The 23,286-nt window shown below is 45.6% G+C and overlaps 1 protein-coding gene across 1 annotated transcript; it reads right to left on the bottom strand.

The window, feature by feature from the left end:
- Positions 1–6,166: 6,166 nt before the first annotated feature.
- LOC125526737 lies at positions 6,167–22,861 on the bottom strand. Its single transcript, XM_048691377.1, has 4 exons — positions 22,776–22,861; positions 22,644–22,684; positions 6,599–8,888; positions 6,167–6,510 (listed from the first exon to the last, which is right to left on the bottom strand). Exon 3 carries the CDS (start codon positions 8,861–8,863, stop codon positions 6,608–6,610), a length of 2,256 nt encoding a protein of 751 aa, XP_048547334.1. The 5' UTR covers positions 8,864–8,888; positions 22,644–22,684; positions 22,776–22,861; the 3' UTR covers positions 6,167–6,510; positions 6,599–6,607.
- Between the last annotated feature and the right edge of the window lie 425 nt (positions 22,862–23,286).

Raw genomic sequence — 23,286 nt, 5'->3', positions numbered from 1 at the left:
TATAATTTTAAATTTCGGCGAAGCCCCTAGTATTCGGAAGGCCGAATTTGGGGCGCTATCCACGCCTGGGCCGGACAGTTAGTCGGCTCCTCACTCTAAGCAGCTTAAGTCTTTAGGGACTCGAAAGAACCTCTCGAACAGCGACCGGCTCTCGCCTCATCATGACGGTCAGTTTTAGCTTTCTCCACTGAGGCGTTAACCCAGCTCAAATGGGGCGCAATCGCAGTGGTTCTCCCAGTGCTACCTTAGCCGATATAACGGAATGTAAGGTACCAAAACATGGGAGCCGGGCAAGCCCAACTATTGACCCAAGACATGATTCGGAGCTGATGCATATAGTGCTATAAGTTCGGGGTGCCGCACTTGTGAAAGTGTTCGGACTTGTCACACCATAATGTGGGGAACATAAGCCCCTGGTGTATTCGGCCGTACCAAAGTATACGGATGCAAAACGTCATAAACGAACGTATATGTAAAAAAGGAATGCAATTATAAGCGAAAAGCGATGCATTGTTTATTCAAGGAATTCTGCCATGAGTGCAGAACGATACAAATAGTGCGGTAAGCAAGGGATTGGACTATTTAGACATGTCCCCCTCCAGGGGTAGGCTGCGGAATGGTGTATTAAACAGATTTTAATGCTCGTAATGGAGACCACCTGAGTGTTCGTCGTAGCCTTTGTCCTTCCCTGGCTGTTGCATCGTGAGTTTGGCAGATTCACCGCCGGACAGGGTCTCTGGTGAATGGAGTCCTATGGAAAGGGAAAAAAGGAAAAGAAAAAGAGCGACACACTGGGGAGCCCCTGGTGTGGTTGAGCCGCACTCTGGGCCTGTTGTGGTCGTGCCCCTCCCCCTATGCCCATGGTATCTCCAAAGCGTAATAATGTACGCGGAGGGCTATTCTTGCAATCATGCAAGGGCTGGGGTTGGGGCCGCATTGCTACGCGTGCTCGGAATGTGCCAGATGGTCTTGATGTATGTTACTCCGGGCGCGTTTGGCTATGTCCGGCCGTTTAACGTCCGGGCTCGAGAATTGCCTTAAGAGGCTACTCTGTACTTCCGCCGCGAGAGCCGCTGTGTGCTCCTCCGTTCGGAGGGAGCGTTCAGTGTTTCCGTTGACCGTGATGACTCCACGAGGGCCTGGCATCTTGAGCTTGAGGTATGCATAATGCGGCACCGCGTTGAATTTTGCGAACGCGGTTCGTCCGAGCAGGGCATGATAGCCACTGCGGAACGGGACTATGTCGAAGATTAACTCCTCGCTTCGGAAGTTATCCGGGGATCCGAAGACCACTTCCAGTGTGACTGAGCCTGTACAATTGGCCTCAACACCTGGTATGACGCCTTTGAAGGTCGTCTTTGTAGGTTTAATCCTTGAGGGGTCTATGCCCATCTTGCGCACTCTATCCTGATAAAGCAGGTTCAGGCTGTTGCCGCCGTCCATCAGGACTCTAGTGAGGTGAAATCCATTGACGATTGGGTCTAAGACCAGTGCGGCGAACCCGCCATGGTGGATACTGGTGGGGTGGTCCCTTCGATCGAAGGTGATCGGGCAAGAGGACCATGGATTGAACTTCGGGGCGACTGGCTCCATCGCATATACGTCCCTAAGTGCACGCTTCCGCTCCCTCTTGGGTATGTGGGTTGCGTATATCATGTTTACCGTCCGCACTTGTGGGGGGAACCCCTTCTGTCCTCTACTGTTCGGCGGCCGGGTCTCCTCCTCGTCATCGCTATGCGGCCCCTTGTCATTGTTTTCGGCAATTAACTTGCCTGCCTGCTTGAATACCCAACAATCCTTGTTGGTGTGATTAGCTGGCTTTTCGGGGGTGCCATGTATCTGGCAAGAGCGGTCGAGTATTCGGTCCAAATTGGACGGACCCGGGGTAGTTCTTTTAAATGGCTTTTTCCGCTGACCGGGTTTTGAGCCTCTGAATCCGGCGTTGACTGCCGTATCCTCAGTGTTATCGCCGTTAACGCGGCGTTTGTTTTTGTTGCGACGTGACCTGCCATTGCGGTCCTTGTAGTCCGGACTGCCAGAATTTTTGCTGAGGTTGTTACTGCGGGCTAGCCAGCTGTCCTCCCCCGCACAGAAGCGGGTCATGAGTGATGTGAGGGCTGCCATGGATTTCGGCTTTTCCTGTCCTAGGTGCCGGGCCAACCACTCGTCATGGATGTTATGTTTGAAGGCTGCGAGGGCCTCTGCATCTGGACAATCGACGATTTGATTTTTCTTTGTTAAGAACCGTGTCCAGAACTATCTGGCCGATTCGTCTGGCTGCTGAATTATGTGGCTTAGGTCATCGGCGTCTGGTGGTCGCACATATGTGCCCTGGAAGTTGTCGAGAAATGCGGCTTCCAGGTCCTCCCAACACCCAATTGACTCTGCTGGAAAGCTGTTAAGCCAATGCCGAGCTGGTCCTTTAAGCTTGAGTGGGAGATACTTGATGGCGTGGAGGTCATCGCCGCGGGCCATATGGATATGAAGGAGATAATCTTCGATCCAAACCGCGGGGTCCGTTGTGCCATCATAGGATTCAATGTTCACGGGTTTAAACCCTTCGGGGATTTGATGATCCATTACTTCATCTGTGAAGCATAGTGGATGTGCAGCGCCTCTATATTGGGCAATATCACGACGTAGCTCAAGAGAGCTTTGTCTGCTGTGTTCGGCCCGGCCGGAGTTGCTGTATCCGGCGTGACGGTAGTCGTCGTGGGTCGTGGGGCACCCACGTGATCTGTAGATAGACCTTGATTGTTTTGCCTTTTCCTCCAATACGTCTCGCAAGTCCGGCGCATTCCCCCGTGGCTTGGCGCTTTTCGAGCGGTGCCGGGGTACGGTTCTGGTGGAGGGCCTAGATGCCTCTCTGTCGCGGCCACGAGGTGGTCGGTCAGCCGTATTGTGCGCTGGTGATGAAGGTTTGTATGCCTCCTCCTCTAATCGGGGGAGCAACTTGCGTTTGGATAGCTTTTGGAGGGGCGTTCGAGCTCATGCTCTTCGGCCGCGAGGACCTCGGTCCATCTATCGGCCAGCAGGTCTTGATCAGCTCGAAGCTGTTGCTGCTTTTTCTTTAGGCTGTTCGCCGTGGCCATTAGCCTGCGTTTAAAACACTCTTGTTCGACGGGATCCTCTGGCACGACGAATTCGTCGTCGTTGAGGCTTGCCTCGTCTCCGGAGGGAGGCATGTAATTGTCATCCTCTATCTCCTCGTCTGTCGCCCTTCTTGCTGTGGCGGGATTTAGAGCGGTGCCGCTGACGTCGGCGCTTGGGCTGTTTCTTAGAGGAATCTGCCTCCGCTGCTTCTTCGCCGTTTCCATCCTTTGGGATGTCCACCATGTATATGTCGTATGACGAGGTGGTCTTCCAATGCCCCGTAGGCGTTGGTTCTTGATCGTCTCCGGCATCGTTGTCCATACCATTGATGTCTTCGGAGTCGTAGTCTAGCATGTCGGTTAGGTCGTCGACAGTGGCTACAAAGTGGGTGGTGGGAGGGTTTTGAATTTCTTCGTCTTCCGCATCCCAACCATCCTGACCGCAGTCCGGCCAGGGCTCTCCTGATAACGAGAGATACTTTAGCGAATTCAGGATGTCGCCAAAGGGTGAGTGCTGAAAGATGTCCGCTGCGGTTAACTCCATGATCGACGCCCAATCGGATTCGATTGGCGGGGGCGCAGGAGGTTCGGAGTCCGGCAAGGAGTCCGGCACCTCGGAGTCACGGGCTTTGCAAGGGACAATGTCAGTATTCGGCTCCATCGCCGCAGAGATTGCAGCCCCCGAGGCGGTGTCCAGCCACCCGTCCTCGATCTGCGCGGTCGGCTCCGAACTATGGGTTAGACCGGACTCGTGTGCGGCCTCCAGGGCACTATCCGGTAGCGGAGCTAAATCATGCTCGACGTGACAGTGCGGCGCGCTTGGTTGCGGCTCGAATCCATCGAAGATCAAGTCTCCGCGGATGTCAGCAGTGGAGTTTAGGCTTCCAAACCTGACCTGATGGCCAGGGGCGTAGCTTTCGATCTGCTCCAGATGGCCAAGCGAATTGGCCCGCAGTGCAAAGCCGCCGAACACGAAGATCTGTCTGGGGAGAAAAGTCTCACCCTGGACTGCGTTGTTGTTGATTGAAGAAGCCATCAAGCCTATCAGTGACAACACAGAGGAACTCTCAATGAAAGCACCAATGTCGGTGTCAAAACCGGCGGATCTCGGGTAGGGGGTCCCGAACTGTGCGTCTAGGCGGATGGTAACAGGAGACAAGGGACACAATGTTTTACCCAGGTTCGGGCCCTCTTGATGGAGGTAAAACCCTACGTCCTGCTCGATTGATATTGATGATGTGGGTATTACAAGAGTAGATCTACCACGAGATCAAGGAGGCTAAACCCTAGAAGCTAGCCTATGGTATGATTGTTGTAATGGTTGTTCTGTCCTACGGACTAAAGCCATCCGGTTTATATAGACACCGGAGAGGGCTAGGGTTACAGAGAGTCGGTTACAATGGTAGGAGATCTACATATCCGTATCGCCAAGCTTGCCTTCCACGCAAAGGAAAGTCCCATCCGGACACGGGACGAAGTCTTCAATCTTGTGTCTTCATAGTCTTGGAGTCCGGTCGATGATGATAGTTCGGCTATCCGGACACCCCCTAGTCCAGGACTCCCTCAAGGACCCTCTCAATTGGCTTAATCAGTGTGACCAGTTCTTCCGGGGGCAACGTACGCTCGCGTCGGACCGCACCTGGCTCGCTTCATATCACCTCCGAGGCGCCGCACAGACTTGGTATTACGCTCTCGAGCAGGACAAGGGCGGCATGCTTCCATGGGAGCGTTTTCGCGAGCTTTGCCTCATTGGCTTCGGGCCGTCGATACGTGGGAGCCTCCTGGCGGAGTTGGGGCCGTCTACTCTTCACGTCTACAGTGCAGGACTTCACCGACCGCTTTCGGGCCGTGGCGTGCCACGCGCCCGGCATGACGGGTGGCCAGTAGACTGAGCTCTTCGTCAGCGGTCCGCCAAATCATATCCGCATGGACGTGGAGCTGCGGGGACCCCAGGACCTCCAAACGGCCATCTACTACGCCCGCGCGTTCGAGCGCCGCATGGTGGTCGTCCAGCAGGCTCACCATCTCGGGCCGCCACCCTGGCCGGACATTCCCGCACAGGGTCGTCCTGCTCAGGCTTCGGCGGCACCCCTCGCCGCAACCGCGGCGCGCCCGTTCCACTGGCTCACCCCGGCTGAGCAACTCAAGCGTCGCCGCCAAGGGTTGTGTTTCAACTGCGACGAGCCCTACGCGCCCGGCCACTTCTGCCCCGCGACTCTTCTACCTGAAGGCTGTGGACTACATTGAGGAGGACGCCGCCGCCACCGGGCTCGGCGACCTGCCCGCCCCAGCTACCGCAGAGGTGTTTGGCGACGGTTGATCACCTCGCGGAGTTCCGCAAGCGCTTTCCCGCCTTCCAGCTCGAGGACGAGCTGTTTGTGCAGGTGGGGAGAAATGTTATGACCGGCATGTTAGGGGTTTAGCCCAGTTAGTTGTGGCCCAGTCTATTTTATCGTATTAGGGGCTTAGTCCAGTTAGTTGTGGCCCGGTCTATCTTACCGTTATTAGGGGTTTGGGAGTCAAGTAAACCTATCTATATAAAGAGAAGAGATGTATCAATCTAATCAAGCAAAGAAGCAATCATATTTGCTCGGCTTCCTTAGGGAGCCGGGAAACCTAACTCTAGCCGCCTCCTCCCCGCGCTATCTCCCTCTCAGCCGCCGGCGACCGCGAGTTCATCCACGACCAGCTCCCTCCTTTCCCTACAACCTCCGGCCTAGATCCGGTAGAACCCTAGTTTCTACCAAGTAACAATCCAAGAATGTAGAATATCTAAGCTCTTGCATGAGAGGGATTTTTGGTTGGTTTCTTGACGATCGGTTATGTCAACATTCGGGCATGTGTGATATGAAAGGAAATTAAGAAACGTGCCTCAGATTCAGAAACGCGCCTCAAACTTGTGGTCAACATTCGGGCATTGGCGTACTACAAGTCTACAATAAATGTAAATTAATCAATCAAACAAACAGTACTTGTTAGTATAAGTCAGTAACCTTCTCAAATTAAAGCAGCAGAACCCAACGGTTGCTTCGTGATTTAGTGTTTTCCAGAAAATGAATAGGAGGAGAAAAAAGAACAACATGCCAGCACGAATCTGGAAGAAAGACATCTGGTAATAAAGATTACAGAATAGGTCTTATACGAAATAGAGTACAGATAGATATTTGTTTTACAGCTTCGTGGAACGGCTGCAGAAAATGCAAAATTCAGTGGAAACGAAACATGGTACAACCTCACACATACATATGACGATCTGTCCAGTGCATATCATCATCAACGAGGACTTGGTTGAATTAACAACCACAAGAAGCAAGCGATTATTCGAGACGACTGCATGCATAGTAAATACCGTTGGAAATGTAGACTTGTTTCAAAAGATAGATGCGTGCACCCCAATCCAATTTGGCAACACATCTACCTGTCAATTGACACAGCAAGTAAACCCACATGAGTATATATAAATATGGGGGAAGACGTGATATAAAAGTATAAACAAAGATACTCACTTGGTCCAACTAAGCCGAAGAACCATTTGACTTGATAAAACCATTTGACTTGTATACCATCATAAGAGCAACGATGGTCATGAGCTCGCCACCGTTTGTCAGGTTTCTTGCATGAGATTTCTCGTTGCAGTGGTAGACCGTGTAGCATAGCATCTCCACCCACACTTCAAAGACCATCTCCAGGATGCGAACAACATCCACTTCTTTTTCCGCTGTGTGGAGCAGTTGTGCTGCAAGCTTACATCCGAGGTCAAGTGTGCTGTTGATCGAAGAAGGCTGAGCAGTTCCTCCGACCCCTGTATTATTGACCGGCGGCTGAGCAGTTCCACTGCTCTGAGACATACCATTTGGTTGAACTGGAGATCCTCCGAGCAAAGCATCCTTCTGGTACAATATGGCATCGAGCAGGTCCCTGGCGTCGTAGCGTGTCTTCAGATCATGGCACAGCTGGATATACCTCTGACGAGTAACAGGCAGAATGTAGGAGCGGGCGACCAGCAGATAAAACATATAATTGCAGAGAGCCCTTGTTCCCTGAAGAAGTTGCACCTTTTTTTCATTTTCCCTACAAAACCTTGCTAAGTGTACTCCGCGAAGAGCGTTCTTCTCTAACCACTCGAGGTAGACATGAGTGGTGATGTGCCACACAAGGATGCTCTCATCCAGATCCAATCCCACGCTCCATGCTAGGTCCTTCCCTAAGGAGAGGCTGTATCCCTTTTCTAAAAAAAAGGAGAGGCTGTATCTCCTTAGGGTATTCCGGCCCCGTGAATTCGTGATGTCAATCTGGCTAGCATCATTAGATCCACTGCCATCAGTTGCCGACACTAGTTCCAACACCTTCTCAATGATTGCTGTTGGGACAGGAGTGGACCATGAGTAGAACGTTGAGTCCCACAGGTCCGCCAGTCCCATACTTCTTGCGATTCTGCTGCCTCTGCTGTGGTTAGTGCCAAAGAACACCTTAAACAAGCTTTGCTGGCGCATGTGGCCCGAGCCCGAGCTGTAGATTTCTCTACGTTGTACAATTACCCTGACTAAAGAGAAGACCAGTTCAGGTAACTGATCCACCCAGCCAAGCAAATACCATTTTCTTTCATACAGCAGTGCGGCTGTCCACATGGAGAACGTGAACCTCATCACTGAAATGGCCTCCAGGATAACTGCACCAATGAGCAAAACTTTGGTCACAATGACATCTGCTCTTCTGTAACCATCTTCGTCTCTCAATGCATGGAACAACAACTGGAGTGCGGCCACAGTGAAAGGCAGCGAGATGAGACGGACGGCAAAGCCATACCGGGTGTGCATCACTGCAGCCTTGGTGAACAACAGGTCGTACATCATTGTGAGCTGTCTCTGGACCACTTCCAAGATAAAGTCTCCTTCATAACTTGTGTCATTCTCAATTTTCACATAAGGTGTCGGCCCCTCAAACATTTTCTTGGGGATGTCCAACAGTGAGTAAGCTATGACTAGCTGGTTGACTTCCTGTGCCATGTCCACAGGACAGTCTGCAGGAAAACCACATGCCTGCTCAGCATGGAAATCCATGTAGCTGGTGATGGATAGGCTGCTACTGGCACAACTATTGGCACCCATGAGCGCCCATACTCTTTCCCCGCACTTGAGAACCCCGACCACATACATGAGGATGGCGGCCCAGCGGAGCAAGGATGGGTGGAAGAGAATGGAAGACGCATACAACACATAGCCAGCTGCGAGGAGCTGCACTCCGAAAGCCTGCAGGTGACGGAGCCACAACCGGTTGTCCTCGATGGCATAGGCAGTGATGTTATCTTGCCCGCCAAGGTGCACCAGCAACAGCGGCGCCCAGAGCGCCATAAGGCGGTGCTCGGTCGACGTGACGACCACGGACAGGTGACCCAAGGCGTATATGGCCGTCGTGTCGGCCAGCATGTATGCTGACCAAATGATGGCCTTTAGCACGGGCCAGTCTGTGCATCGACGAATATCTGCCAAGAGCAGAAGCGTAATCTGCACTGCGAAGCTCACCACCACCGTGACATGGATCCCCCGTCCACTCCAGAAGACCGTGTCAGCCAGCATGTATGCTGACCAAACGATGGCCTTTAGCACGGGCCAGTCTGTGCAACGACGAATATCTGCCAAGAGCAGAAGCGTGACCTGCACTGCGAAGCTCACCACCACCGTGACATGGGTCACTGCGAAGCTCACCGCCACCGTGTCATGGATCCCCCGTCCACTCCAGAAGACCACTAGGGGATTCAATCCAGCTTCCATTAGTACTTCTCTGCCGAAACAACAGCTAAAAACCAAGTCTATGTCAACTTCTTTTATTGAAGCGGGCAACGCAGCAGGATTCGCTACTGTATGTATTTCTAAATTTGTATATAAGCTTACAAAGAGAACTGTACATGCAAAGAACAAAGTCTACGTCAACTTAGAAAACGTAGCCGAACCTTCCCAAACATTTATGTTGAATTTCTATGGATGTCGTTGCTAGTATTGCAAAGCTGACGTGGGCCTACACAGCATGTATTTTTCTTGCAACGATCCACATAGACAAGCTTGGTCTCGGATGGAGTTATGCTGTATATAATACACGCGGACGAATGCATTTCGTAATACTCCCTTTGTATCAAAATATAAAATGTTTTTTGACACTATAAATTTTAATACGGAAGGAGTATTATATTGCATCAGTAATTAAACACGAGTACTCCCTTCGGGTCGGTATATTTGACAGGTTTTTAGGTCTTTGATTTGACTGATAAAATATGTACAATATGCCACAAAAGTTATATGGTTAGAAACTACATTTAATAACGAAACCAAAGAATTTTTTATTTATAAAATACAATACATGTTTACCAAGCTAGTTGTACATGACACTGTTCAAAATTTTATAAAAAGGTTCGGTAGTTACCAAAGAATTTTAGCCTTCGATAGTTACCCCTAAAAAAAGACCTAAAAATCCATACCAAACGTAAACCTAAAGCAGTTTTCTGTAGGACGAGCTCCATGCTACCTCCTATCCTGCCCATTTGTTCTTCAATACTGTACATAGAGATATGTACTAGTGGGCAGGCGTTCGCACGGGAGTTTGACTACTCACAGAGAATGCAGTGCATTCAAAGCTGGTCAATAACGGAGGACCACGCGCAACGCGAGTGGATGGGAGCCGGTGGTAGCTCCCAGCCCGCCGACACTCTTTATGTGATGTTCATCACACTCTTTTTTTCTAAACGCCCACACTTTCTCTCTCTCTCGTGAACCTTACTAAGGCTGGTCATAGTGGGGAGTAACTTAGAGTAGTAACATGCATACGTTACTACTCTATGTTACTACCCTTATAATGGGAAGTGTCATATGTGTAGTAACATACACATGTTTATTTATTGTCTTGTAGACTCATTTTACATTGAAAAGCACTATGTGATGGTAACATATTAGGTTACTCTATTTGCCTCTGTCCTCATTAACTACTTGCCACATCAACATTTTTGCTTATGTGACATCTATGTTACTACCTATGTTACTCATGCACATGTGTGGGGAAAAGCCAAAAAGGTTTTCAGTGGGATTTTCTGTGAACCATACCAATGTCTAAGTGTGTGAGAGAGACAAGAGGCCACATAGTTTTCTTGAGAAATAAACTCAAAAATAAAAAAATTGCAGCTTTTGGTCGCCTCCACATGAACCGAGAAAGTTAGTCTTGGCCTTGAGTGGCTTTTTATATTTTATAGAGAGTGAGTGATCACTGCAGAGAGAGAGACAGAGGTCAGTGCTGTAGACGGGACAGCACCTGTCGATGAAACTGCAGCGAACAGCTGCCCGGCTCGTGGTGCCCCCTTCCTTCACAAATCCCGAAGCAAACTAACGGTCCAGATAAAAGGTACCATGGAGCTCGGGCTAGGAAAAAACTTGTGATAAACCGAACCGGGGGGGAGTACAGAACAAGGTTCATTCCTGTCTCGTTCACATGGCGATGAATTTAGATGTAAACGTGCGATTTGAGAGTGATTTTTTATCACACACATAACGAGGCAAGAGATTTTTTTTTGACATGACGAGATAAGACATGTTAATGGACTGGGTTTTGAGATGATTAATCCAACGGTCCAGTTAACCAGTTTAAATAGACTATACTAATGGTGTGCCCACGCGTTGCTAATGAAATGTTAGGACGCGTTTGGTAGCCTGCATACAGCCCAACCAAGCCCACGCGGTGCAAAAATGGCCCGCCGATCCATCATCAGTTTTCTTGCCCGCACGATGTTTAAAGCACTCCCGTGCCAAGTTGAGGGGTAACGGCTAGATCAGCCATTTTACCAAAGACAGGCTCTGGCGAGCCCCGCGGGTCTCTCGCATGCATGTCTGGGAAAGTGTGGGAGACGGATCGGAGGTCTCATACCTCCCTCCCCTCTCTTCCCTCATCGTCCACCGCATTCACAACACACACTCTCACTCTCACCGCCCCTTTGTTCTCCGATGGCCGGTCCACAAGAGTCCACCCCCCCCCCATCCCCTTCGGCAACCCGTACCATGACCGATGGCTCGCCGACATCATGAGGGAGGGCGTCGACATGCTCGCTACTATCAATTTGCCGCCCCCCTTCTACACCAGGCCGAGGTCCGTGACCATTGATCCATCGTCGGCATTCATTCCGAGGAGTGCGGTTGTGAGTAGTTCATCGGTTGCGGCAGCAACTGTGGGTAGCACATCGGCCATGGCCGGGGTGGCGATTTTTACCCCCGTGCGATGGTTTTCTCCGTTTGCTTCGGACCAAGCCGATGGTACCCCGGCCGGAACATCGGCGGCGGCGATGGTACCTCAGGTGTGGGCCTGACGAGAAGTGAGACATGGGTGGCGACGAGGGCCTTGCTACTGGGTCGTGCATTGGTCCGGTCATCCGTGCTTGCCTGGCCGTCATTCCCGCCCGGGTTTGCTCCATCTACAAGAACTTCACCCATCTCCAGCGGTAAACGCTCCAGTGGAGGCGGTGAGTAAATCTCAACCCATGAACATTCAATTTTGGGGTCGTTAGGTTTGTTTTGCCTCGATCCGACTTGATCCCTTTTGATTCGATTTGCATCGAATCGATTTCATCTATGTTATGTGTTTGCAATTTGTTCTTGCTATGTGGTTACATTGTTAGCCTAGTTCTATCGGTAGAACCTGCATGGCATTACTAGGAACAGAAAGCTTGCTATATGCTATTTGTGCAACATGCATGACATTACTAGGAATGGAATGATTGCTAGGTTTGAATGATTACTAGGAATGCCATCACTAGGATGCTATGTGTTTTGTGTAAATGTGCATGCATGTGTGGGAATAAATGTGCATACTAATCATAGCACTGATCATGGAAATGCACATTGCGATGAGCAGTGCACTGATCATGGCAACCCATTGCCTTAATAAGTGCAATGATCATAGAAATGTGCATTTCTATGATCAAGGACATTGCACAGATCAGCTTTTACCTTTCCACTGCAATAATGTGTCTCCCTCTTATCTTCTGAACTAAAAAGGTGTTAAAGACAGAGTGGGATCGAGTTGGTCACGGGTCAATGTCATCGAAGGTGCGAAGGTCGCCGAGGACATCATCCTGGAGAACAAGTGGCCAGCAAGGCTCGACATGCCGGGAAGGAAGGATGCGTCTGTCGGCAGATTTGTGCTCGTCTTGCTCAGCTTCAGACATGGCTCCATGGATACTTGGACCGCGTTGCATTCGCTCATGCCGGCCCTCGCCAAAAGCTTTGCAGCATATGCCACCTGGCCCAGAGTGATCTTGCCATGAGTTTGTTGTACCTCAATCCCGAGGTAATAAGTCAAGAGATCAAGGTCACTCATCTTGAAGCTGGACATCATCTCCTTCTTGAAGCGAGTGATTGATGATAATTTTGCGCTACTGACAATTAAGTCACCGACATAGACTCCAAGTAGTAGTCAGCCATCACCCTTCCCATGGATGTAGACTGCATGCTCAGATGAATTACATGTGAACCAAAGCGGTAGAAATGTGTTGTCGAGCTTGGCGTTCCATGCGCGTGGAGCTTGGTGGAGTCCATAAAGTACCTTGTGAAGGCGGAGCACCTTGTGCTCATGGCCTTCACACACAAAACCAGGTAGTTGCGCCACATACACTTCCTCGTCAAGGTCACCATTGAGAATGGCCGAGATGAGGTCGAGGTGGTGTACCTCACAGCTCTCTTGAGCTGTGATTGCGAGAAGTAGTCGGACCGAGTCCAGCCGCACAATCGGGGTTAAGATTTCATCAAAGTCGATCCCGGCAAGCTGGACATATCCTTTGGTGACCAACCTGGCCTTGTGCTTCACCACCTCCCTTGAGTATTCTTCTTTAGCTTGAACACCCATTTGAGTCCTATCAGGCCTTGACCAGCATGCAAATCAGTGGGTTCCCAGGTGTCATTCTCGTCAATGGACTTCATCTCCTTCAGCATGGCCACACGCCACGCCTCATGTGGATTGGCATCAATGAATGAAGTAGGTTCTTCACCTGCGGTGAGAAGTAGCTCCTCATCTAGCTCTTCCTCAATGTTCTCCAACTTGCGGTACCTTCGAGATGGAGTGTCACCGCCTGCCGATGTTGGTGTGATGCCAGGTGTAGGTGAGACAAACTTGATCGGCACACGCTCAGGTGTCGGGGGCGTGCCAGCAACTGCCGAAGAAGGTTCTATAGGTATGATAGCCGACAGGCGCGGATCCAGCCCAGCAGGCCGCCCCGGGACGCCTTCGTATACTATTGCAATTGCTTAATTATTTTGCTACAGTATACAAAGGATTTGGGCCTCATGCCGTGGGCCTGCCCCCTGCATGGATCCTAGATCTGCCACTGGTAGCCGAGATTGAATCACCTCGATCACTAGTGGGAAGTATAGCAAGAGGCGTGTACTAAATTGAGAAGTCATCATGGTCGCCAACCTCCTACCAATCCCAGCTTGCAGACTCATCGAAGATAGCCTCACGGGTGACGTGCACTCGCTGAGCCACCGGGTTGAACACCTTGTATGCCTAGGATCTTGGTTCATAACCAAGGAACACCATCGGAGTGTTGCGATCTTCCAACTTCTTGAGGTGAGGACGTGTTGTATTGACATGGGCAACCCACCCAAACACACGGAAGTAATGCGTGTTCGGCCGCTTGCCATGCCAGAGCTCGTACGGGGTCTTGTTGTTGATGCTGCACATGTACAAACGGTTTAGGATATGCACTAATGTCATCACTGCCTCACCCCAAAACAAGCTTGGGACCCTCTACTCCATGGCAACCATAATTTGGTTGTGTCGCTTCACCACCCCATACTACTAAGGGGAGTAGGGAGCAGACAGGTGACGCAGAACTCCATTGTTGATGCATAACTCCTCAAAGGTTTTTGTTGTGAACTCACTACCGCAGTTTTGCGTAAAGTCCGCTAGTTGCGATCGCTCTGCACATCAGTTGCAGCCTTAACTTGTCGGGTTGCTGCTTCAGCTTCATCTTTGGTGGAGAGGAGCACCAGCCACATGTAGCGGCTGAAATCGTCCACCATCAGAAGGAAGTAGTACTTCCCGTTAGGGCTTGGTGGCGTCATTGGCCCACAAAGGTTGGAGTGGATCAGGTCCAACTGCTTGGTGGCATCAAATGACGTGCACTGCAGGAACGGTGCTCGACGTTGCTTGCCGGCGAGACACACATCACACAGCTGGTCCGCATGGCCGATCTCCGGGAGCCCACACACCATTCCAGTGCACGCCATCTTTTGTAATGCACCAAAATGTTGGTGGCCAAGGCGCTTGTGCCATAACCACGCATTGTCACCACGGTAAGCTAGCAGGCACCGGTTGTGTCATAAACTTTGTAAAGCTTATTTGGAGAGCAGGGTACCTTGGCGAGAAGTCAGCAATTGCAGTCCCAAATTGACATCATACCAGAGTTAATAGAGGTGGGGCAGCCATTTTTGTCGAGCTAGCCAAAACTAAGAATATTCGTCTTTAGACGAGGGATGAAATAGACGTATGTGAGAGCCATATTCTCGTAGCCATGCAAGATGAACATGACGGTGCCGTGCCCGCGAATGTCCACGATTGAGTTGTCTCTGAAATAGAATGAGCTGGTGATCATCTGATCAACCTCAGCAAATACGGACCGATCACCCGTCATGTGGTTGGAGGTGCCGGTGTCCAAGTGCCATGAAACCTCGACTGGGTCCGCCTCGTCGCCAAGGTGCACTTCGGCCCCGCTCCTTGTTGAGGAGAATCTGCATGTCGACGGTCTCGGGCTCCATGACAATGGTGCTCACCTGCGCTAATGAGCAACGTGGTTGCATCGTTGTTATCACCCTGCACCATCTAGGCTTCCTCCCTTTTCCTCTTGCGATAATCATGGGCCCAATGTCCTAGCTTCTTGCAATAACGGCATATGTCATCATGTGTTGCCCCGCTACTAGTGTTGCTGGCGGGTGCCTTATCACGCGAGCCACCTTGCATGCGCCTGCGTCCCCGGCCCCGGTGTCTGTTGCCAACGAAGTTGCTTCCACATTGTTGGTGGAGGAACCATCGTGCTCACGGAGATTCATGTGTGCGAGCCTTTGTTCCTCGGTGAGCAGCACCCTACCCCGCCGGTCTGTTCACCAGCGTCATCGTCACGCTCCTCGGCAACCTTCAGTCGGTCAGTCAGCTCCTCGATGGACACGATGTTCAAGCCCACCAGGCTCTCGATCGACCAGACCAACGGTTTGTACTACCTGGGGACGACGCAAAGGTACTTGAGAACCACCTTCTTCTCATTGATTGATTCCCCGAGCACCTCGAGCTCGTTAACAAGGAACTATAAATGCATGACAAAAATCATCAACAAACACATCGGGCTTGAACTTGATCTCCTCATGCTGCGCTCAACACCCATGTGTACGGTCTTGATAGTGTCCCAAGCTTCCTTTGCGGTCTTCTTCACTACGAGAGTGGGAAGCATCTCTAGCGGTACGTCGCGAATGATTGCTTTGAGCGCCATGCGGTCATCGGTGTACTCGGTGACACCCATTTCAACCGTCATCCATATCACGTGCCTACAGGATTACTTGCATGAGGAGCGACCATCTATTGTAGTTGGTGCGGGTCAGGATCGGGAAGGATGTGGATGACATATGCTCGAATCACGGCCTGAGCGCAACATGACGAGCTCTCGGTCTTCGTCCCTTAATGACTGCGCCTCAGCCTTCCTCGCCTCTTAGCCACAATCTCCTCCGGCATCTTGGAGTTGGAAGCGTCGCTGGCGCCCTTGGGCATTTGCTTGGGCATCCTAACGCAGGCTCTGATACCATTTGTTAGATAAAACTCTTGGCTAGCTTGCTCTCAGCCTCTCCGTGAATGGATGGAGTAACGAATGTGTGCTCAGCATATGAGAGAATGAAGAAAGAAAGGAGTTACATGCACTCATGTATACTCACTGAACTAGCACACATCTACACTACATAAGCTTTTATTCATTAGAGTCTCATGGTTTGTTTAAACGGAGGAAGAGCACAACTCCTTATATAGGAGTATGAGGCATACACCATGTACAGCCACCACACTCACACTAGAACGCACTACTAGTTATAGCTCACCTCACTAGAAATTTCTACAAGACAGCAAGCTAATTATCTCCTTCCTTAGCTAGTACTTACAGCAGCCTTGATGACATCCTCTGGGTACACTGCTGGCATGCATTATATTTTTGCCCAACCGGCATGCAAGTCAGATGTTTTTTTTGGGCAATTTAGCTACTTTTCAGTCAGCTAAAATTCCACTTTTGGGTCAGTCGAATTTGTGACCATTGGATTTTTCCTTAAGATCCGTGCTGCGCTTTTTTATCTGTGTTGTGTTGTGTGGGCTTCTCTTGTTTTTTGACTGACCCCTTATTTGGGTCAGTCGATTTCATTTCTGGGCTGGAAGCCCATTAACTATGCAATCTAGCCCTCCTCTCTCTTCCTTGATTTTTTTAATACTTTTTTGTTTTTATGTGCTTTTGCTTCTATTTTTCTGATTCTCTTTGTTAGTTGATTTTATTTCTATTTTGTGGATATTTTTGGGTTTATTTCTGTTTTCTGTTTCTATGGGTTTTTCCCCATTTTCTTTCCTTTATTGGTTATTTTTGTTTTTTGTGGGTTTTTGGCTAAGTGTCATTATATACAAAAAAATATAATATGTGCCAAAATTTCATGATTATGTGTACACTAAAAATGCGCAACTTCTGTGCAAATAGTTTGTAAAATAATTTATTATTTGTTTTATTATTTTCAGTTCCTTTTTTCATTAATGGGAAACCAATGACACTAATTCATTGTTTCTTAGAAAACTTCATTATTTTAATTTTGTTTAAGTTTTTATTTCATTTTCTTTATTCTTCAAAGGTAATACCAATACCTCTAATTCATTCCTCATTAGGAATTTTTTTGTGAAATTTCACTGTTTGTGCTTATTTTTGCATATTACAAAAAAGCGCAATTTCTATTCAAACCGTGTGCAAATGTTACCATTATCCTTTTTTCTTTACTATTCTTTCTTCTTAAACGGTTAATACGGATACCACTAATTCATTATTTTTATCCTGAGAAGTAGAGAAACCATGGATCAAATACCAATGCCACTAAGATAATTTTGTTTTGCGACAAATATCAGTATTATGTGTTTATTCTTGCATATTATAACAAAGGGCAATTTATGTGCAGATTTTGTCATTATTTTTTTAAGCTGTTTATGTGATTTCCTTTCTATTTAAGGGTATTTTCGCTTCACTTTTCTATTTTTGTTTTCTGTTTCTATGGGTTTTTATGTTTCCTATTTCCTTTCCTTTATTGGTTATTATTGTTTTGTGTGGGTTTTTGGCTGAGTCTAATTTTATACAAACAAATACTATATAATATGTGCCAAAATTTCATGATTATATGATTATTTTTGCATAATACGATAAAGTGCAATTTCGGTGCAAAGTTATGCGCAAGTTTTTTTGTGTTTCTTCTTAAAGGAAATACATTATTTCAGTTACACTATGGAAATTATAGTAGGATTTCTCGCAGATTTCTCCCACATACTTCCCACCCTTTCCTCGCCAATTTCTCATGCCCTTTTTCACATGCCATATAACACGTGGACATATGATTATTCTTGCATATTGTAAAGAAGCGCATTTTTTATGTATATTTCGTGCAAATTTTGTCATTGTTTGTTTCAGATTCTTTTTCCCATTTTTTTTGTTCTTAAATGGTAATACCAATGCCGACCATTCATTCTTCCTTAGGAAATTTAATTCTTTCTTCTATGGGTATTTTTGCTTCATATTTTATTCCTGTTTTCTGTTTCTATGCATTTCTCTTTTTCCTTTTTTTCTTTCCTTTATTGGTTATTTTTTGTTTTTTGTGGGTTTTTTGCTGAGTGTAATTATATACAAACAAATACTATATAATATGTGCCAAAATTTCATGATTATATGATTATTTTTACATTTTACGATAATGTGCAATTTTGGTGCAAAGTTGTGTGTAAGTTTTTTAAAATCTTTTTCTTAAAGGAAGTACATTATTTTAGTTACAGTATGTGTAAATTATAGTAGAATGTAAAAAATGCATAATTATATGCTTATTCTTTGCATATTTCAAAAAGTGCAATTTCAATACAAATTGTGTGCAAGTTTTGAAAGTTCTTACTTTTGCATTTTGCTTCTTCTTAAAGAGTTTCATTCTTTCTTAGAAAACTTCATTACTTTGATTTTGTTTTAGTTTTTTTTCCTGAAATGGTAATTCCAATGCCATGAATTCATTCTTTCATAGAAAGTTTTCTTATTGTTTTATTTGTATTTAATTTTTTATTTTCCTTTAGTTTTCACTAATATATACATATATTTATTCTTGCATATTATAAAAATGCAATTTCTGTGTAAGTTATCTGCAATTTTTTTCGTCATTTGTTTAATTTATTTTCCATTTTCCTTCTTTCTGAATGGTAATACCAATGCCAATGATTTGTGCGAATTTAATTCCTTTCTCTTTTAAAAATCTCCTTTAGTTTTTGTATTAGTTTAAGTATTAATTATGCTCTATCCGCACAACCAAAAGGCTATGATGAGTGTCTGTGGTGCTTTGTGTGTGTATGCATGTGGGTGTGTCTGTATGTTTATGTGCGCATGGTGCCTACATGTACGTGCTCTTGCGTCACAACCTAGCGTAGTTTCAGCTGCTAAAGTTCACAGTTTTCATCCATGCTTTGAGATGAATATATGAGGCTACAAGGTGGTTAAGAGAAAAAGTGACTGGCCCTAAAACAAAATCCAGTCGACTAGGCTATAGCCAGTCGATTTTGTGACCGTCCGATTCTGCTTGGAGATTTGTGTTGTTTTCTTTTTTCTGTATCATTTTGGTGGTGAGTTGGGCTATGTGGAATCGATTGACCCCTATTTGTGTAAATTTAATTCTTTCTTTTATGGGTCTTTTTGCTTCATTTTTTATTTCTATTTATGTTTCTATGTTTTTTCTTTTTTGTATCATTTATTGCTTTTTTGTGGTTTTTGGCTGAGTGTAGTTATATACAAACAAATACTATATAACATTTTTCAAAATTTCATGATTATATGATTATTTTTGCATATTACGATAAAGTGCAATTTTGGTGCAAAGTTGTGCGCAAGTTTTTCTTTATTTTCTGACTTCTTAAAGGAAATATATTATTTCAGTTACACTATGTGTAAACTATAGTAGAATTAGAAACATGCACTATTATATGCTTATTCTTTGCATATTTCAAAAAGTGCAATTTAAGTGCAAATTGTTGTGTAGGTTTTGAAAGTTTTTTCTTTTTCATTTTCTTTTTTCTTAAATGGTTTCATTCTTTCTTAGAAAACTTCATTATTTTGATTTTGTTTATGGGTAATATCAATTTATTCCTTCATAGGAAAATAATTTTTCACAAAAATGTACTATTATTATTATATGCTTTGCGTGTTATAAAAGGGCATTTTTGTGCAAATTGTATGCAATTTTTTTTCATTAGTTGTTTTTCAACATCTTCTTCTTATATGGTAATACCAATGCCACTAATCATTTCTTCTTGAAAATTTTTTATTCCGAAAATTCCCTTATTATATGCTTATTCTTCCATATTATTAAAAAACATAATTTTAGCGTAAATTTTGTGCAAATTTTTGATCATTTATTTTTTATTTTGTTTATTCTTAAAGGGTAATAGCTATAGCACTAATTCATTCTTCCTTAGAAAACAACAATGTTTTTTAAAAATATATATTTTATATTTTTTTATGGGTAATACCAATGCGACTAATTCATTTTTCTTGTAAAACTTATCTTTTGCAAAAATTTCACTGTTATATTCTTATTGTTGCATATTAAGAAAAGCCGCAATTTATGTGTAAATTATGCACAAATTTTTTCATTAAATTGTATTTTTTTTGTTCTTTCTTCTTAAAGGGCAGTCCCAATGTCCGTAATTCATTATATCTTAGAAAGTTTATTTTTATTTTAGGCTCGATTGTATAGGGACGGGCATGATTGTCGCTTGACTATTACACAGGAGAATCAGATTATAACGTATAGTTGCCACCATAAGAATAAGGTTAGTTAGTTTCCGTTAAAAAACGTTCCGACACGTACATCCGGACGCAGCAAGAAAGAAATACATGCATGCGTGAAGTGAAATGAGCAGTTGGATGATGAAGTGAGCAGGTAGTACAGGAACGCTCGAGTAGAGCAAATCGACTGAAAAAGTTATTGTTCAGTGGACTGTACGGAAAACGAAAATCAGTCAACTGACATGTAGCCTCTCCCTTTTTTTGGAGCACAAGATTAACTGTAACAGCAGCAACCCCGCCTCGCGTCAGAGAAGAAGCCCCATGCAGGGCGAGGTAGGGGAGGTGGGCGACGGCCCTCGGCCCTCGCAGAAGCCCGCAGCCTCACCTGCAGAGCACTCACAGAAGGACAGTGGAGGTCATGGAGGCTCGGGCAGCAGCTTGCACAGGGAGAGCTCATCCATGGCGGCGGACAGCAGCCATGGGCAGGATCCAGCAGGGGGTAGGTGACGCGGGACAGACGATGGGAGGAGGTAGGCGATGCGAGGCGAACGAGTGGGTGAGAAGGGGTCAAAGTGGTGCGAGACTGCCGGGCGCGTCGGACTCGGATCTCGCTTCCATCCAACGGCGCAACGAGGGACCGACGAAACACTTAAATAGAAAAAAACATATAATTGAAGAACACGGAATTTAGATCTGGGGCGGTTCCACTAAAAAAAATCTATTGAGATCTGACGGTGTATTTTCCTATTGAAAACTACTTCCGCTGTTTGTTAAAATAATATAAAGAGTCAATTACACCACAGGTGCTTGAACTTGGCAAGAAAAGTCAATTTGGTGCTAAAACTTGTGAGATACATTGAACTGGTTACAAAACTTGGCTTGGGCGTGCATCTACAGTGCTAATCACGTTTTGTATACGCTCAACGTGCTGACGAGGCGCGCCAATGTGGCGTACAACCCACTGAACGCGCGACCTCATCATAACAAGCCGAACCTGCTAGCCACCACGGCAAGTCAAACTTGTTTTGATGATTGGATAGCTAACCCTAATGACACATACATGCCTAACAAAAAAAAAATAGTGACCCAGATGGGGCTTAAATGGTCTGCAGTGACCGCGGCCAATTTCTACAATGATAGTCTTTTTAATTCATATATACGATTATAGTTCATATTTATTTAAATTATATAATTGTTTTCTAGTAAATGCTTGAATGTATTTTAGAAGTACATGAACAGTACTTTAAGTAATAATATTTCTTGGAAAGTGAATACATGAATATTTATCTGAATGCACGAATACAGCCTAAAAAACTGTGAATATTTTTCTGAATACATTAATATGACAAGAATATTTTTATAATTTATGAAAATAACTCATAAACATTATTTTTACTCTAAAATCATTTTAAAATAATAATTGAATATTTAATAGGATAACATTGACATTCGTTCAAATATGAACATCTTTTAGAATTAAGCGAACATTTTTTAAAATAATTATGTTTTGAGAGTTACATGAACATTATTTTAAATAATCATAATTTTTAGAATTACATGACATTTATGTTAAATAAGAATATATTTGTAGAATTACATGAAAATTATCTTAAATATTTTTCTTATAATTACAAAAACATCATCTTAAATAAGTTAATTTATTTCTATGTATAATCTTTCTAATTTACATTTTCTTATAAAATGCTATGAAAAAAAATTAACATGTGAAAAATGGCATGCAGTGACTGTAGCCGATTTAAGCCCTATGTGTGTGCTTGTCTATAGGTCATTATGGGTGGAAATCCCACTTGTACAGCATTGGTATGTGGTGGCTGGCCTGTGTGGGCTGGCGGTAACAAGTCGTGTGTTCGAACCTGGGGGCAGTGCGGTGCTACATTTTGCGTCCTAATTTCTCTCTGTTGTATTGTGCCCTGACGGGTGGGGCTCAATTTTTATAGTGAAATTTCAGGGTTATTTTAAGAAAAAAATTGAGTGGCTTCTATGAGAAAATAAAATATCAGGTCGTTTTCGCAAAATATCATGCCACACGCCCGTGCCCACCTTCCTGTCACTTACATTGAGTCCCACGCCACGTTTGCACGTCTCGTCAGCATGTTGTGCGTATACAAAATGTGATTAACACCGTAGATGCACGTCCAAGCCAAGTTTTATCATCGGTTCAATGTATCTCACAAGTTTTAGCATCAAACTGACTTTTCTTGCCAAGTTCACATACCTGTGGTGTAATTCACTCTAATATAAAAGTAACTGCTGATGAACTTGAAATCTCTAAAGACGGTTTTTAGATAACCATTCGACTATACACAAATTATTGGTCTTTGCTACTGATTGCACAGGAATACTTGTCTTGGATCTAATTTTGTGACACAAATTTGCCAGCAAAAAAGGAACTTCGTAATCAAATATCGCATTGCTTGATTGAAATAATATTTAGGAGGTGCACAGAGTAGAAGAAAAAGAAGACAACATACCGATCGATGGGTACGTCTGATAGTGACGAGACGGCTGCCAGCTGCATTCAAAAATTGCAGCAACTCATTCAAAAATCAAAAGGAAGACACATATTCGGAGAAATAACTCAACTTTGTATGACAATAACATACCTCCTCTTTCAGAAATGCAAGTCGCTCTCCAAACAGCTCTTAGTATGTGGGAGACTTGGAGAAGAAGAAGAGGAAGAAGAAACAAGCCAATGCAGATAGAGCAAGTGAAACGATGTGGCCAAGTGCTTATATCTTCACAACTATCCCGCGACCTAAGCAGCACAAGTAACATCATGACAAGGTTGTACATCTGTAACCATAAGATACAAAAAGTAATCAAATAAAGTGTCAGCTTTTGGCAACACGCAGATGTTTCATCCGAGGGAATCTTTCCACGTTATTTCTGCTGCACCAAGGCATTAACTAATTGCATTTGTTTGGAAGGCGACTAAACAGATCTTAACATTCTGGTTCCATGTCAACATCGTAAATGACCCTTCTCAACTCCTTGTTATCGCTGACAACTCTGACCCACGTATCGCATGATGGATGGAGGACCAGGGTCCAACTTAATTACCGTTACCAGCACATTTCCATGAGTGGCCCACATTGCATGACTGACAAATGAATT

The sequence above is a fragment of the Triticum urartu genome, unplaced genomic scaffold (genome assembly GCF_003073215.2).
Source record: "Triticum urartu cultivar G1812 unplaced genomic scaffold, Tu2.1 TuUngrouped_contig_164, whole genome shotgun sequence".
NCBI classification, from domain to species: Eukaryota; Viridiplantae; Streptophyta; class Magnoliopsida; order Poales; family Poaceae; genus Triticum; species Triticum urartu.
Note: the sequence above shows the minus strand (reverse complement) of the source record. Positions and strands in the feature narration are given on the sequence as shown.

Coding starts and splice junctions, on each gene's coding strand:
- LOC125526737 (XM_048691377.1), bottom strand. CDS start 8,863: ATGGAAGCTGGATTGAATCCCCTAGTGGTCTTCTGGAGTGGACGGGGG.